General features: G+C 49.7%; 1 protein-coding gene across 1 annotated transcript in view; it reads left to right on the top strand.

Moving 5' to 3' along the window:
* Positions 1-246: 246 nt before the first annotated feature.
* The window catches only part of LOC306919117 (neurexin-3a-like), a 112,979-nt gene continuing 100,994 nt past the window's right edge, over positions 247-12,231 (top strand). Inside the window, exons 1-4 of the mRNA XM_079531953.1 lie at positions 247-536; positions 8,721-8,868; positions 10,609-10,718; positions 11,835-12,108. Of these exons, the coding sequence (XP_079388079.1) occupies positions 309-536; positions 8,721-8,868; positions 10,609-10,718; positions 11,835-12,108 (760 nt within the window). The 5' untranslated portion in view covers positions 247-308. The remainder of the gene's footprint in view (positions 537-8,720; positions 8,869-10,608; positions 10,719-11,834; positions 12,109-12,231) is intronic.

Here is a 12,231-nt window from a genome sequence, read left to right as displayed (position 1 = left end):
CCCCTAAATGCTCCCGATGTGCAGGTTGGTGCCTTGCATGGTTTCCTCCGCCATCGGTGTGTGAACGCACCGAGTGTCGCGATACGAGCTGTAGATCCGCTATATCTTTTTAAAATCGTGAAAATGTGGCGCAAATTTGGAATAAAATATCCTTTCAGAGCGACATGTTTTTAAAAGACATTTAGTAGAATGGAGCTCAGGTCTAAAACGGGTTCATTGCAGTAGCGCCGTCTCTCCTGCAGGTGGTGTACAAGAACAACGACATCCGCCTGGAGCTGTCTCGTCTGGCACGCATCGTGGACCCCAAGATGAAGATCCAGGGCGAGGTGTCGTACCGCTGTGAGAACGTGGCCACCCTGGACCCCATCTCCTTCGAGACCCCCGAGGCCTTCATCTCGCTGCCCAAGTGGAACACCAAGAGGATGGGCTCCATCTCCTTCGACTTCCGCACCACCGAACCCAACGGGTTGATCCTCTTCACCCACGGCAAGCCGCAGGAGCGCAAGGAGACCGCCCGGAGCCAGAAGAACACTAAGGTACGTACCCCGAGACCCCATGAGACCCTTACCATGACCCTGAGACCCCATGAGACCCTTACCATGACCCTGAGACCCCATGAGACCCTTACCATGACCCCTAGACCCCATGAGACCCTTACCATGACCCCGAGACCCCATGAGACCCTTACCATGACCCTGAGACCCCATGAGACCCTTACCATGACCCTGAGACCCCATGAGACCCTTACCATGACCCCGAGACCCCATGAGACCCTTACCATGACCCTGAGACCCCATGAGACCCTTACCATGACCCCGAGACCCCATGAGACCCTTACCATGACCCTGAGACCCCATGAGACCCTTACCATGACCCTGAGACCCCATGAGACCCTTACCATGACCCCTAGACCCCATGAGACCCTTACCATGACCCTGAGACCCCATGAGACCCTTACCATGACCCTGAGACCCCATGAGACCCTTACCATGACCCTGAGACCCCATGAGACCCTTACCATGACCCCGAGACCCCATGAGACCCTTACCATGACCCTGAGACCCCATGAGACCCTTACCATGACCCTGAGACCCCATGAGACCCTTACCATGACCCCTAGACCCCATGAGACCCTTACCATGACCCTGAGACCCCATGAGACCCTTACCATGACCCTGAGACCCCATGAGACCCCATGAGACCCTTACCATGACCCCGAGACCCCATGAGACCCTTACCATGACCCCGAGACCCCATGAGACCCTTACCATGACCCCGAGACCCCATGAGACCCTTAACATGACCCTGAGACCCCATGAGACCCTTACCATGACCCCGAGACCCCATGAGACCCTTACCATGACCCCGAGACCCAGAGACCCCATGAGACCTTACCATGACCCAGAGACCCCGAGACCCCATGAGACCCTTACCGAGACCCCATGAGACCCTTACCATGACCCTGAGACCCCATGAGACCCTTACCATGACCCCTAGACCCCATGAGACCCTTACCATGACCCCGAGACCCCATGAGACCCTTACCATGACCCCGAGACCCCATGAGACCCTTACCATGACCCTGAGACCCCATGAGACCCTTACCATGACCCTGAGACCCCATGAGACCCCATGAGACCCTTACCATGACCCCGAGACCCCATGAGACCCTTACCATGACCCTGAGACCCCATGAGACCCTTACCATGACCCCGAGACCCCATGAGACCCTTACCATGACCCTGAGACCCCATGAGACCCTTACCATGACCCCGAGACCCCATGAGACCCTTACCATGACCCCTAGACCCCATGAGACCCTTACCATGACCCCGAGACCCCATGAGACCCTTACCATGACCCTGAGACCCCATGAGACCCCATGAGACCCTTACCATGACCCTGAGACCCCATGAGACCCTTACCATGACCCCGAGACCCAGAGACCCCATGAGACCTTACCATGACCCAGAGACCCCGAGACCCCATGAGACCCTTACCATGACCCCGACACCCCATGAGACCCTTACCATGACCCTGAGACCCCATGAGACCCTTACCATGACCCCGAGACCCAGAGACCCCATGAGACCTTACCATGACCCAGAGACCCCGAGACCCCATGAGACCCTTACCGAGACCCCATGAGACCCTTACCATGACCCCGAGACCCCATGAGACCCTTACCATGACATGAACACAGAGAATACACACATTATGGACAAACCCTCACCTTGACATGAACACAGAGAATCGAGAGTTATGTATATAACTACGGTTCTATGAATACCGGATGACCGCCAGAGGGGCGGTGTTTTCAACACCTGGATATACATCGCGCGCACGCGCAGAGGTCGAATATTTATACCAACACTGTCACTCGTGACCCCCTGTGGGCGTGAGCCACCGATATAGGTGCCCAGTTCACAAGGTTCATCCTCATGAAATCTTTTCGTCGGGATTCCGAGTGACAATGAACTCTGACGGTCATCCGGTATTCATAGAACCGTAGTTATATACATAACTCTCGTTCTATTTCATACCTACTGACCGCCAGAGGGGCGGTGTTTTCAACACCTGGATGACTCATACCAACATGGTCACGAGGAATCTGCGCTTACCGAGGTCGGTTTGCAGATCTAATAGACAGACAAACAGCCGTCACCACAGGGTGAGGGAGAGTCCGGTTGGCTGACTCTTGGCCAAAGCCCAACACAGATGGAGCCCATTTGGCTGCACTGCAGCACAGATGTCCACCCCCTGGTCTGGCATGTCAAAATGCCCCTGGGGAGGCCTAGAGGCCTACTGAAGAAATGTACCTCAACGCAACAATCAAAGTACCTCTAAGTGTTGCGTTCGTCTCTGTTGAATCAAGGCACAGCCCTTCCTGTGCCCTCCATCACAGACACAGAACAACTAAACAGCCATCACAGCTATGCCGTGCCACAGAGCCCGGACAGGGCACAATAGGCAGGTACTAGAATGCTCCATGCCTGGTTGTGGAGCAAACTAAAAATGATAGGCTAGCCAACGTGAAAGGCAGAAAGTCCTTGAAGACATAAGAGGGATTGGCGAATGGTAAACCCAGACCCATCGGCATCCCAGTCTCAGGCACCGGGCAGGGCCTGAAGACAACCTACTCACTTCCGTAGGGTCGCAGTGAGGGTAAATGGTACTAGCAGATAGCCATTTGAGAACGGCCCGATCCAAGGGAGGGCTGGGGAAAAGTCCATCCAAACCTGGTAGAGTGGTACCTCATACCAGATGGTAGGGGGGCGATTACTCGCCCCGTCAGCGTGGCTGATGGCATACCCACAATAAAGTGTGACAGGCGCTGTCCAGAGAGAGCGCAACCTTTATTAGAGCCATCATAGCCAATGAAGAGCCGTTCTGACCACCAAGTGCACGTGGTAGGTCTAACATAATAGGCTCTCAGGGCCCGTACTGGGCACAACAGTTCTCAATCACAATTACTCTCCTGGTGGAGGGTTAAGGCTGCCAATATCACAGGCAGGTATCATGAAAACACAGAGCAACATGGTGGTGCTTTGTCTCAACTAGACCACAGTTTACTCGTGTTGGCGTGCAACGCCCTGGTGCAGGATGCACAAGAATCAAGTAGGGTTCGGACAATAGGCATGATTGTCAGTGGTCAGTTTACGCAGCCGAAGGTGACCCGGGTGAGAATGCACCCTCTCCCTAAACTGTGACAGGGTATTCTGTCTCTGTGGGGAGGCCAAAGCACTTCATCGAGAAGCTGCAGTAGATGATTCGGCTGCAGTGGTAACCAAAAACGAACCTCTAGTCGCATATAGCCCGCCCAATATGAAAAACAAATTGAGGCGGAAACATGGAAACTCATACTTCCTACACGGCACCAAAAGTGGCAGTGTAGAGAAGACTTACAAGAAGTCGCCTGACCAGGGGTGGGCCAGAGTGTCCTGCCCTAACGGTCAGTGCCGAAAGGGAGAGCTACAGTTGGCCAAGCGCTCAAGGCCAAAGATCCTGCTCTGCCGTACATATGCCCAGTGATACGAAACATCATCGGATCCAAGAGGCTTAAATGGGAAGCATGTCCGCCGCCTGGACTGTATACCCAACAAGAGCATTGCTATGAAACCAGCAAGATGAGGCAAGACCTCCTGCAGAGACTGACTGGATCGAGCGACCCCTTAGTGGGTCGGAAGATAGACTGTTGACATATCATGTTACGAACAAAGTCTAAACATCCCAAGGGCCAAGTCCACTGCACACTGGCCCAGTACATCACAGACACTGGCTGGATGTGGTAGGCAGTAGAGCGAAGCACGCTCTTACTTAAATGCCTGTACATAACTGAAACAGTAACCCAACCGTATCCACGGTGGTAGGCAGAATTCTGGGGTTCGAAGCCCAGAAATTATAGACAGAACATGTAAAAGGGTGCAATGAAAGCAGCCCTAGAGAAGCAACTGTCTATGTCGCTTCGGTGTGCCTAACAACCAGAGGGACTGGCTGGCAGCACTGTACTCGTCCAAGACAAGACAGGTCAGTGGAAGCTGTCCGGCAGCCCCCCATTAACGCTAAGAGTTCAAGGCCATGCTTGCAGACCATTCTCAATCTGGCACCGCCTGGAGCACATCCACTGTGCCCAGCATACATGACCAGAAGCAGCTGGTAGGTCTGAGATCGAGGATCAGGCGAAAACCACCACCGTCATCAGTCACATCATGAATCAAGGAGAAACCTTCAGTTGAACCAAACTGCTTGTTCACCGTGCACTATGCTGCAAGGTCTGTTGGGTGGCAGGCCCAAACATCCGGCCTGGAACAACAGGCAGAGTGTTAAGTGTCCCACTGTACTTCCCTGAAAGTGGGGCCTGTTAGAATGCTGAGTCTATAATTGATGTGCAAGCTAGTTCAGCTGTACAGTTGCACATACGCAACATGTGTCCCCTGCATTTACCCATCTTATTGCTACTAGGAGCAATGAGCAGCCATTCTACAGCGCTCGGGGAGCAATTAGGGGCTCAGACCGGGACACACATGGACACATTGCTGGCCGGATCTGGCATTGAACCCGGGACATCCAGGGGCTCTGGGTCGCCAGGCGGGCTCACTAACCCGCCGTGGCCTCCCCTCGGGGCCACACTAGGCCCCAATATCATCAGGGTAGTTAGTTACCACGTAAGCTAACTCCTAGAACAAGCATCACCCATAGGTGCCGTGCCTGCGCATCAATGCGCGCAGGCCAGAGGGCCAGGATGAGGTGACCATTAAGGGACCGTCCAACACGTCCCAGTCCAGCTGCCGTGGCATGGATCTAGTTGGCAGACCAGTGACTCTACACTGCGTGCGGCCATGGGCAATAGCCATACTAGCTCGAAGGCTTCATCTAGTGCCACCACCAGAGAAGCAATGCTGGCATTAAGTCCAGGGTTAATAATAATAATAATAAAACTTTATTTTTTAGTTGCCATTTTTTTAGGCAAAGCGAGCAGGCCAGCAGTGGAAGACCTTAGGGGGCGGTTTGGGACATATTTCGGCAGGCAGTCATGTAGGTAGGAAGGTGCGAGACCATTGAGAGCTTTATAAACAAGTAAAATAATTTTAAAATCAATCCTAAAACAGGGTTAGGGACCGGTCAGTGCTACTCATCACAGACCACGAGTAGCGGCTCTGCAAACAGCAGGAAAAGAGCAGCACCCATGTAGCAACCCATTAAGACAGGAACAAGTCTGGGTTGCCGCTGCTATGTAAAGTATATAGCCATATGTATACTCTTCTCAATTCTTCAAATCGACATTTGAAATCATTCCGAGGTCCGGATTCAGAAGGTGTTTACAGCATCGGCCCTAAATGGGTTAAGACGTTCTTAACCTGAGCAACTCCCCTAGTTGAGAGAGCATCATCTCACAAGGGCTCAACGCTAGCATCCCTGTGGGAGGCAAATCAGCCACAACCACGGCCAACACAGTTGGCATACGTGCCAGCAGTATGCAGCCACAATAACAGCAATATCTTCAAAATGGCCTTGGATCGCCTCGGGATCCCCCAGAATGAAGTTACTAATGCTGCTCTGGAGAGGAAGTCTGCAGCTCTCGGTATGGAGCTGTTTCCCTCGCGACCAGACTACGGATAAGCGGTTGGAGATGGATGGAAGAATGAACCACAGCCATAGCCTGTGTCCGGCGCCCAAGTCGAAACCCGACTACAGGCACAAGTAATGGACCTCCTCTGTGGGACCAGAGAGGACCAGCATGTTGCACTAATCCATGAACGGCAGCAGAGCGAGACACTCTAAATACTACTGGTTATGTAGTTGTAGCGAAAGAGCGAGAATCACTCAAGCTACAGTGTCAAGTAGTGCCATAGTATAGTGGGAAAGCCAAATACTTGGACTGTCATATACCTCCGGATAATGGCAGCAGAGCGAAACACACTCAATGCCAGTGATAACGCGGCCAAAGCAGCGAGAACCAGTCAGCCACAGCGTTATGCTTATTGATCATCTGTACGCACAGTATGTCATTAATACAATGCAGAGTGAAGGCCACTCAAGCCAGCTTCATGCACAAAGTATGACAGCAGTGGAGCGAAACACACCCCCAGTGTCAGTGATAATGCAGCAAAAGAGCGAGAATCACTCAAGCTACAGTGTGAAGTAGTGCCATAGTATAGTGGCAAAGCCAAACACTTGGACTGTCATATACAACCATTTTAATACCAAGCATATTAGTAATATCTGAACAGCAGCAGAGCGACGTACACTCAAGCTATGATAGCAAGTAATCACAGTATACTGCACATGTCAAAGCAGTAGTGAGTACCAGGTACACAATGTCGTGGTTATACGAAGATCTAACCCTCAGCAGTTTGCTATGGGACGCGTCCCAACTTGGGCGCGGACAACAGAAGTACTTATAGTACACTCACATTCTATTAAGTATATAAGAGAATGGGCCTCTTTTGCGTCATGACGTAGCACGTGCCCTCTCGACGAGGGCATAAAAGCACGTACTTGCGCATGCCTCGCTTATATTTCTTATAACCATGGTTACTTAGAAACACACATTATGGACAAACCCACACCTTGACATGAACACAGAGAATACACACATTATGGACAAACCCTCACCTTGACATGAACACAGAGAATACACACATTATGGACAAACCCTCACCTTGACATGAACACAGAATACACACATTATGGACAAACCCTCACCTTGACACGAACACAGAGAATACACACATTATGGACAAACCCTCACCTTGACATGAACACAGAATACACACATTATGGACAAACCCTCACCTTGACATGAACACAGAGAATACACACATTATGGACAAACCCTCACCTTGACATGAACACAGAGAATACACACATTATGGACAAACACACACCTTGACACGAACACAGAGAATACACACATTATGGACAAACCCTCACCTTGACATGAACACAGAGAATAGAATACACACATTATGGACAAACCCTCACCTTGACATGAACACAGAGAATACACACATTATGGACAAACCCACACCTTGACATGAACACAGAGAATACACACATTATGGACAAAACCACACCTTGACATGAACACAGAGAATACACACATTATGGACAAACCCACACCTTGAAATGAACACAGAGAATACACACATTTATCAATAGACCAATAGTGTAGCGATATGGAATCTTTTTATCTTTTCTTCTTAAAATGGCTAAATACTTAGCGTTGATAAAATTCATTTTTGATCTTCCTCAATATCCAGTCTTTGGTTCATCTTTCTGTGCGTGTGTGTGTGCGTGCGTGCGTGCGTGTGTGTGTGTGTGTGTGTGTGCGTGCGTGCGTGTGCGTGAGTCCAACAACACTGGACTGGACTAAAACTCCAAGGGAAGCTTGCATGTCTTCCCCATGCTGATCACTCCGTTTCACACGCATTAATCAAGAACACTGCACTCAATGAGGACATTATCACATTTACAGTTAAGGCCAGACTACAAGTCCTTCCCACCAGACTCAATCTATCCATCTGGTTCCCCACCACTCAGGTCCCTCATTGCTTGCACCACACCACAGAACAGATCACTGAAACACTGTCACACATCTTGAATGGATGTTATGCATATAAAGGAATGTACATAGCACGCCATGATAGAATAGTGGAACTCATAGCAAAGGATATATCAAAATACCATGCATCTTCATTCCATCCATGTTCCAACTCAGTGATAACTCAGATACCTTTACATCTCTAGCAGCTAATACACCAGATATTGTTGTGGTTGATGAAGAGTCCAGAGAAGTGTCTGTATTAGAGATAGCCTGCACCTTTGACCACAGCCTAGAGGAAGCCTTTATGACCAAGGTCATAAAATACCAACCACTTCTACATAACATCTCAGAGCTGGGCTATAGGTGCAGACTATTTGTCTTTATATTTGGCAGCCTAGGGCATATGCACAGACTGGTTGTTAGAGGGTTCCAACAACTTGGGATGCCCAAAAAGGAGGCAAAAAGGCTGGCAAAGTATTGTGGTGTCTCTGCTATAATTGGCAGCCGTCCTATATGGCGGAGACGCTGTTACTTATACCCATAGAGTACTGTTGTATCATGAAAACACATGCCATGACTTTGCAGATGTAACTCTAATGCACCTATAATATTTGTGTCCTTGTATGCATATCCTTTGTGTGGACATAAATAAATGGTTAAAATGTGTGTTCAGGTGGATTTCTTCGCCGTAGAGCTCCTGGACGGTAGCCTCTACCTCCTCCTGGACATGGGCTCAGGGACCATCAAGGTCAAAGCCACGCAGACCAAGGTCAACGACGGGGCCTGGTACCACGTAGACATCCAGAGAGACGGACGCTCAGGTCTGTCCATTTGTGTGATTTTTATTTTCACATATTCCTTCACTCGCTTCATGTGCACTTCCTGGCCCTTGTGCTGAGACTGACCATTTAGGGTTAGGGGTTAGGGTTAGGGTTAGGGTTAGGGTTAGGGGTTAGGGTTAGGGGTTAGGGTTAGGGGTTAGGGTTAGGTTTAAGGACTTCAGTGTTTTGTACCATACTATTGTATGAGTACCGAACAAAGAATGTTTGCTTTCGCCATCTTTGTTGAAGAAGAGTCTGGGCAATTAAGTTTTAGTCTTACTAGAAGTACTAAAAGTTTCTCAATCTTATATTTAGTTTTAGTCTGGCTTAATCTAGTTACCTCTGAGGTCAATGGTTAAAGTGTGATTACCTTTGAGGGGATTAAGTCCACCCATCAAGACCATTAGTGTCAACCTCAGACCAAAATGGTCTGATTTTGAATCTGAATGGCTTTGTGTTTCTGCTATTGTCCTGGCTCTGCTCTAATTAAGCGCAATTTAGAAGTTTAGCATTTAAGGGTTTGTTTACTACCCTGTTTCCTGTACTGGATTGGTATTGTTTAAGCCTTGGGGAAATGTGGTGTTTAATTTTAAAATCCACTGCTTCTCTGCATATCTCCTTTCCCCCTCTGTCCAGGTTTGATTAGATTCTAATCCACAAACTTCCAAGGCACTAATACCATGGGTCATAAAGTGTTGTACAATTAATAAAGTTGTTTCTTTTGCATTATTTATATTATATCTATGTTTGTTTAGTCTATCTGCTATTGTGTTCCTAGTTTCACCCACATTATTCCTTAATCTTATCTTTAAGTTTCTGAACCAATCAGAAACATCCATCCCTCCAGGCTATGGGGCCTCAAAGTCCTTGACTCCTCCTCCTCCCCCTCTTCCTCTTCCTCTTCCTCTTCCTCTTCCTCTTCCTCTTCCTCTTCCTCTTCCTCTTCCTCTTCCTCTTCCTCTTCCCCCTCCCCCTCCCCCTCCCCCTCCTCTTCCTCCTCCTCCTCCTCCGATGACAACTCAATAATGCTACTACTACTTAATTCTGTACTAGTCTTTTCTTTTATTTCGGGCTCACCAAAGCAAGCGTCATGATATTCGATTCTGAGCCATGTTGTAAAGCCGGGTGTCTTTGCGAGATTTGGCAATGTTAACCAGTCAGTTCTGTTCATAAGAACTCACCATGTTGTATTGAAAACCAAACGCATGCTGTCCCCAAGGCTAAACTTCATTATTTCCTCTCAAAGCGGGCACACATTTCAAAATAAGACTGTTGTTTTTGTTTGTACTTGAAATGTGATCATTCAAGCCATGTTTTATTTTGGAATCGTACTGGAAATAGAAGTAGCTATGACGAGGAAGAAGCCTAGTTGACTTGAAAATGAAACTAAAATAATAATAGAGACGTATTGTATATTGTAATGTGCATTTGGGGTGGCGGAGCGCCCTCTACAGGTACCGGAGCTGAGCTCCGCCAAGCTCCGGCTGAAATGAAGCACTGGTAACACATGTGTTCTGGCGCCCCCTGGAGACAGACAGTAAAGTGTGTTCTGGCGCCCCCTGGAGACAGACAGTAAAGTGTGTTCTGGCGCCCCCTGCAGACAGACAGTAAAGTGTGTTCTGGCGCCCCCTGGAGACAGACAGTATAGTGTGTTCTGGCGCCCCCTGCAGACAGACAGTATAGTGTGTTCTGGCGCCCCCTGCAGACAGACATTATAGTGTGTTCTGGCGCCCCCTGCAGGAACCATCTCGGTGAACAGCCGCCGCACTCCGTTCACGGCCAGCGGTGAGAGCGAGATCCTGGACCTGGAGGGAGACATGTACCTGGGAGGACTTCCTGCTGACCGCCAGGTAGGATGACCCCTAACCTTGACCCCATACCCTGACCCTGACCCCATACCCTGACCCCTGAGGGAGACATGTACCTGGGAGTGCTGCCCCAGGACCGCCAGGTAGGATGGAGCTACAAACCCCCCAAAACCCCATAAGAAGCTTATCGAGTACCCGGTATCGATGAGCTGTGGGCTTATCCAGTACCCGGTATCGATAAGCTTTGGGCTTATCCAGTACCCAGTATCGATAAGCTTTGGGTTTATCCAGTACCCGGTATCGATAAGCTTTGGGCTTATCCAGTACCCGGTATCGATAAACTTTGGGCTTATCCAGTACCCGGTATCGATAAGCATTGCGCTTATCGAGTACCCGGTATCGATAAGCTTTGGACTTATCCACTACCCGGTATCAATAAGCTTTGGGCTTATCGAGTACCCGTTATCAATAAGCTTTAGGCTTATCCAGTATCCGGTATTGATAAGCTTTGGGCTAATCGAGTACCCGGTATCGATAATCTTTGGGCTTGGGCTTATCGAGTACCCGGTATCGATAAGCTTTGGGCTTATCCAGTACCCGGTATCGATAAGCTTTGGGCTTATCGAATACCCGGTATCGATAAGCTTTGGGCTTATCGAGTACCCGGTATCGATAAGCTTTGGGCTTATCGAGTACCCGGTATCGATAAGCTTTGGGCTTATCGAGTACCGGGTATCGATAAGCTTTGGGCTTATCGAGTACCCGGTATCGATAAGCTTTGGGCTTATCGAGTACCCGGTATCGATAAGCTTTGGGCTTATCGAGTACCCGGTATATTTTCCAAAAGTAAAAAGGTCAATTTCCTTCCGTCTGTTAGAAACGTTCCTCATTTGAAGGCAGTAAAATATGTTTGTTCTCTTCAGAATGTATTGTCGTCTCCCGTCTTTCCACAAAATGGACACAAACAAAGAAAATGGGGGGCTTGTTAAGAACCCGTCTCGATAAGCCTGATCGACGAGGTGCTCGTTATCAATAAAACAATCAATTAACGATCTCCCCCCCCCCCCCCCCCCCCCCCCAGGGTCTCATCCATCCTGCCCACAGAGCTGTGGACCGCCATGCTAGGCTACGCTAACCCTCCCTCCCCCTCCCCCCCAGGGTCTCATCCTGCCCACAGAGCTGTGGACCGCCATGCTAGGCTACGGGTACGTGGGCTGCGTGCGAGACCTGTTCATCGACGGGCGCTCCAAGGACATCCGACAGATCGCCGAGGCGCAGAATGGCGCCGGCATCAAGCCCTCCTGCAACAAGCAGCCGGGGAAGCAGTGCGAAAGCGCCCCCTGCAGGAACCGCGGTGTCTGCAAGGAGGGCTGGAACCGCTTCGTCTGCGACTGCACGGGCACGGGATACTGGTCACGCACCTGCGAGCGAGGTAGGAAAAATATATATAGTTAATTGAGACTCTTCAGCTCAGGATTGACCGTAATAACCATTTATTATTCCAATATGATATTGCATTTAGTATGGCGGTGTGGCTCTGCTCATGTGATATCTC

This window comes from Electrona antarctica (assembly GCF_951216825.1).
Source record: "Electrona antarctica genome assembly, contig: scaffold_57, whole genome shotgun sequence".
Taxonomy (NCBI): domain Eukaryota; kingdom Metazoa; phylum Chordata; class Actinopteri; order Myctophiformes; family Myctophidae; genus Electrona; species Electrona antarctica.
The sequence above is the reverse complement of the archived record's forward strand: the minus strand, read 5'-3'. Positions and strand labels throughout refer to the sequence as shown.